We start from the raw sequence: 5,971 nt of genomic DNA, 5'->3' as shown, positions 1-5,971 counted from the left end.
TAGTACAAGTTTAGTTATATTGATTTTTAGGGATCAAGATTCCCCAATATAGAGGTGTCAAAAGCTTCTGAAGTAGTTGTTTTCTATCCCTCACATCTTTCTTTGTACTATTTTGATTTTGTAATCTGACTTGGTTCTCTATATGATAGCAACTCTCTGAATGGATTCGAACATGCTAAAAATGGATGGATTTGGCAAGTCTATCAGTTATCAGTTTTGTTTTTCCAGAAGTCTCTCACAATTATTGTATCGCTTTCTCACTTCTATTCCTTTTTTGAGGAACATCAAAAGCTTTCGACACACTAAATTGGATAAAACAAGTTAACATGAAAGAATTGCAGTACAAATTAATTATGCAACTATATCCTTGGGATGCATTACATTGATCTTCTTGTGCTGTCCCATCCTTCCTCCACTCTCCCTCAAATGTGTATATTGGACATCAAGAGCATCTTTATGATCAGGATATAGGTTAAGAGCTATAATGAAATAAGTCTCTAGCATCAGTTTGCTACTCATGATCCGCCAGAAGGGGCTGCTTCGTCTCTTGCCACTTATCCAATCTTTTCGTGGCTTGAGCCACCTGCATAAGATTGATAAAAGAAATTTAGAAAAACCTTATACTTATCTAGCAATTATATGTGTTTTGATATTACTAATATCTCATGGCATTTTTGAATCATACGGTTTTACATGGGAAGTTGAGAAATAATATATTTATATATGTTTTATTGGGATTCCATATTTCTACAAGATATCTCAATATATTAAGTTAAAAATTAGAGGTGTTTGATAATGGATATGGATACATACCATCACAATATACAGACTGGTGATATCATGAAGAGAAATAAGGAACAAATACATTACATATAAACGATATATATTAATTTAGGATGACCACATGCCTTTGGAGCACAATGAAAATGATGACAAAGGAAACAGGCTTTTATCTACTCATATGGTTAAAATGATACGAGGAAATGTCTGTGATGAAAGAGCCTAAAAGCCTTTCTTACCATGCAACCTTTGAATTGTCCATGTTTGCCGAGAACTATAGGCACATACATACGTACACACATACATACATACATATGTGTGCATGTATATCTGTATGTATATACACACACATGTATATATGTCTGTGTGTACACACACACAGAGATATATAAATATATATATATATATATATATATATATATAAGATTATGTTAGTCCAAGCTTTATGGACCCTTTTCTCCTTGATGTAATCTAGCAATGCAATAGTACTTTCAGTCCCAAAACTAGGATGAAAAGGTGGAAAGGGGAAATTATACTGAAAATAGTTGTAAAATCTTGAAAAGATGAGATGGGGATAAATCTTTGCTTAACATGCCCCTGATATTAGTACTATGCAGAAATGAAGAAAGATTGAGGGTTGACATTGACATGATTTCTACATTGTTAAAACCAGAAAAGGCCTACGAAGTTATCAATCATCTGACTCAGTTTTAGTGGTCCTTAGATCTCATAAGGTATATGGTTGGCATAAGGCTTGTTTGTCTTGTTATCTTTGTGAATCATTGAGCACATTTCCATCTTTAACAGTTGGGTGACCATTTTGATTGGAAGGACAGCAAGCATCCAAGGCAAAAATAGAACGGTAAATTAGGATACCTCTTTGTTCCAGTCAGTCCTGAAAGTGACCCACAGCAAGATGACGGTCTGCATGAACGTTCCTCCAATCATACCTGACCATATTCCCTGCACATATATATAATCATATTGAGATTTTTATGTGATTGATGACATAGGCCAAAGTTACAGGTTTTGCAGTTGAGTCGGGACTAATTTTGATAGTGAGATTGCTGTAGCTTTTACCTTTGCTCCATAGTTAAACTTGAAACCAAGAAGAACGCCAATCGGGATGCCAACAACATAATAGCAACCAACATTAACGTAAGCAACGAACGCTTGCCATCCACAGCCAACAGCAACACCTTTTTTATAACATGAAATGTAGCTCTGTTAGTATTTCTAATGGAAGGAAAAGAAAAGAGGGCTTTGTTTATGGACTATTGAAGTTGGTCAGGATGCTACAAAGCTCATGCCAATGTTACATCTAGAGGAGCTCGACTTATCATAGGGGTTGAAGGTGCTCACCAGACAAGACAGGTTGGATTCCATTAAGGATGATGGTAAGGGCGAGCAAAGGGGTGAGATCAGAAACAGCACGGGCCACCGTCTCCCCTTCAGTAAAGATGTAGCTGAGGTAGTCACGAAGACAAAGGATGACCACCGCTATTATCACTGATATTATACAAGACAATGCTGTCACCACCATTACTGAGAATGCTGCCGACTTTGGATTGCCAGCTCCGAGCTCGTTGCTCACACGCACACTGTATCAGTTCCAAAGTAAATCAGTTATTTACCAAGGGTATGAGGTGCTGGGTCACACTTGGTTCACATTCAGCAATAATTTGATCTCAATATGGATAAACTTTTAAACTTCTGAAAACAATGTAGAAACATTATCAAAAATGAGGATAATGAACAACAAATAAAATAAAGATAATAGCATAAGTAGTAAAATTTTTGAGGTACTTGATTTCTATTTTACAGGCAGTAAGTATTTAACAGTTCGTGTTTGTGACAAATGTGCTTATAAGCTGGACAATACATCAAACAAAAATCGTTGAAAATGTGTTTCTACTGTAAGTTCTTTATCTGCCATCTGATTCTTGTGAAATATTAGAACTTAGGCCATCTAAAGACATACGCGTTGAAGCAGTAGTTGAAGTAACCATAACATAAACTTATTGAAGCAGTTGGTGTAACCATTGATTTACGAGATTAAGTTTGTTTGCTCGTTAATTAATTTGAACTAAGATCATATGTTGGTATGATTGTGTTAAGACCCTTCAATTCTCTCGTATGAGGACGAACATAAGAATTTTTTTATATATACTGACCTGGCAGCAGCATTGAACCCAACTGAGATCATGAACACCCATCCAGAGATCGTCATGCTGCATCCACAAACAAAAACAAATGCAAAACAGAGTTCATTTAGATTACATTAGGCAAGAATCAAGTATCCTCTGTTATTATATATGCAATCAAAATATGAGTCTGTTCATTTGATGGTGAAGTGGTTGGTCTCCCGAATGGATTTTCTTCTTTATTTTTTCACTTTCCAGCCGATTAGACTCTCTTGCAACCGTTTTATATTGGAATTATATAGCATATCTCGACAGGGGATCTAAAAGCTCAGCAACAGGTTAGCTAAGTTTAGACCGGTTTAGAGTCTAAAGATAAAGATGGCTCTTACCACACGGTCAGCGAATCGAGGGCCAGCTCGGGGTGATCCAGAAGGCCGGCAATGAGCACCAAGATCTGGAAGTACCATGTCTCCAGGCAGAGCATCACCGCCGACGCGATGGACAGCTTCAGGAACCCCGGAAGGTCGGAGAAGGCCTGCCAGCTGAACCCGGTCCAAGTGAACCGGCACTTCTGGCTCTTCACAATGTACACAAACTGAGCCACCACCACGATCCACCAGCTCAAGCTGAGCACCAGGGATGCCCCCAGGAGGCCCATCCCGAGCTTGTAGACCGCCAACCAGCTGAGCAGTAGGTGCAAAGCCACCGTCGCCGTCGAGATGTACGCGCTCGGCGCCACGATGCTCTGCGCCTGCAAGAACTTCTGGATCGGAAAGTTGGCGGCGTATGCAAATATCTGCGGAATTAGCCCGTAGACGAACACCGAAGCAGCTGTCGCAATCTCCGGCGACTGCCCCATGAGTACCAAGATCGGCCGGGAGAAGCCGTAGATCACCGCGAGCGGCACGCCGGTCGCCACCAGGAGTACTGTCGACCGCTGAAGGTATACTCCGAGCATCTCGTACTTGTGCGCGCCGAACGCCTGGCCGCAGAGCGTCTCGACTGCGCTGCCCATGCCAAGCTGCCATGCCAATTACAGACGCGACCGAGTTAGAAAATGAGGTTGGCCGTGGAGCACACAACCTTTAAGGACTCCTTTAGTTCGCAAGAAGGGGGAGGAGGATGAGTAGAAAGATCTCCCACTTGGTTGGAGTTTTCGAATAATTGGGACGGACTTTTTCATAAAAATATAATTTTTTATATATTTTATAAAAAAATATAAAAAATCAATTTTCATCTAAAAATTGAGATATTTTTTAAAAAATATTTTTAAAGTTTTAGCTAAAATGGTTTAAGATTTTTTTCTTTATCAAAGATATAACATATATTTTATATAACTTTTTTCGAAATATAGATGCTCAACCTAATATAATTTATTTTATAATGTTTTATTTTTTTTAATGAGTAATCAAAAATATAAAAACTATTTTTTTTGGCATTACATAAGCTTCTTAAAAAAATATTACAAAGTAAAATTCTTTCCAAAAACTAAACAAGTCCTGAATGAGATTATCAACAACCCAGAGATTGATTCACCGTTTAAAGATCTGTGCAAGCAGGGGAGTTCCCAATGCTTTGAGAGCTGTGTGTGGGTCTCTCTATACAGATCTCAAAGCACTCTAAACACTTTAATCCGTTAAAGGTGAATCTTTCTTTCGCGCGAAAGATACAGCCCCTTTAATGGAAGAGGCATGCATGTCCATAGTGGGAGAAAGCAAATTAATGAAGTTCCCGGATTTTTGGCAGGTATAGTTGGCACGGAGGAACATCCACGACTGTTATGGTCACAAGAATTATACCATGAGGCCGTAGGCGAAGACTTGGATGCCGTTGTTGCCGAGGGAGGAGGCGGCGAGCTCGAGGTTGCCAAGGTGGCCGGAGAAGATCTGCGTGGCCATGGACATGACGTAGTTGAGCATGTAGACCATCACGGCGGGGGCGGCGAGGTGGACGAGCAGCTTCATCTCAATGACGGTAGCGAGCAGAAGGCGGCGGGTCCACGGGACCGACGTGTCGGTGAGGATCCCCTCGAGGCGGCCGCTCGAGCCGTGGGGATCGTCGACGTCGCCGGCGGCCATCGATGGCGTCGACGGCGGGAGAGGGTTGTCATCGTCTGAGGGTACCAGGGGGGTGGACAGTTTTTCTGGGGAAGCAGCCGTGCCCATGGAGTTTTTGGAGGAGGGGGATGGGATGGGCTCTAAGATGGCTGCGGGATGGATCAAAAGATTATTCCAAGAGAGAGATCGAGGCTTGGAAAAAGTAATTCAGACGTATATATATATATATGTTTACGTAATATATATTAATATATAAAAGGAGGGGTGGTCTAAAATGGTAGGATCGTGATTCGTGGGGGTGGAAAGGATGGAACGGTGGCTCTTTTATTGTAAGTTTCCCGTTTGATTTGCTCCTCCGCCACATGTTCCAGGAATCCTGCAATCCTTGTTCGAAGAAACCATTATCAAATGCCAGGCATGGATTGACACTTTTGGCAAAGCTGGAAGTTTGTAATAGCCGGGGACACGTTGTTTTGTTCACTGGGAATTTCAAGTTAAGGATTACAATTGGAGTTGTAGATAACTAAGTTTAGAGTTTTCCTCGTGCAATTTTGTTGTCGTCGTGATTTTCCTCGTGCAATTTTGTTGTCGTCGTGATTTTCCTCGTGCAATTTTGTTGTCGTCGTGGGTTGGGCTTGTGACATGGCTGATATCACTTGCTACGTTGGGCAAGAGTTAGCGTTACCGTCCAATGAATAAGGCCGCAATCCAATATATGTGCGCTCATTGATTAGCTGTGGAAAGCTTCCTCTTTCGTCATGAAGTTGTTAAGCTGTAATTAAATTGTTTCTCACTTATCTGAGCAGCTTTCCTTATAATGGAAGAAGAACGTGGTGAATATTTAGTTTTGAATATTATAGGAATTGAAATCTGTCCCTCTGTTGATTGTCATTTCAAGTTTAGGTTTGTTTTATTTTCATCTAATCTTAATTAAAATATTTGAATATTGAAAAGATAATAATTTGTTATTAATGGAGTAAAACTATTTGA

At 40.2% G+C, this 5,971-nt stretch overlaps 1 protein-coding gene across 1 annotated transcript; it reads right to left on the bottom strand.

Moving 5' to 3' along the window:
* Nucleotides 1-276: 276 nt before the first annotated feature.
* On the bottom strand, nucleotides 277-5,174 carry LOC103719102 (protein DETOXIFICATION 40-like). Its single transcript, XM_017845716.3, has 7 exons — nucleotides 4,724-5,174; nucleotides 3,314-3,945; nucleotides 2,955-3,011; nucleotides 2,143-2,381; nucleotides 1,861-1,979; nucleotides 1,657-1,743; nucleotides 277-583 (listed from the first exon to the last, which is right to left on the bottom strand). The coding sequence occupies exons 1-7, from the start codon at nucleotides 5,087-5,089 to the stop codon at nucleotides 512-514; spliced, it is 1,572 nt and encodes a 523-aa protein (XP_017701205.3). The 5' UTR covers nucleotides 5,090-5,174; the 3' UTR covers nucleotides 277-511.
* Nucleotides 5,175-5,971: the final 797 nt, after the last annotated feature.

This window comes from Phoenix dactylifera, chromosome 11 (assembly GCF_009389715.1).
Source record: "Phoenix dactylifera cultivar Barhee BC4 chromosome 11, palm_55x_up_171113_PBpolish2nd_filt_p, whole genome shotgun sequence".
Classification (NCBI taxonomy): Eukaryota; Viridiplantae; Streptophyta; class Magnoliopsida; order Arecales; family Arecaceae; genus Phoenix; species Phoenix dactylifera.
Note: the sequence above shows the minus strand (reverse complement) of the source record. Positions and strands in the feature narration are given on the sequence as shown.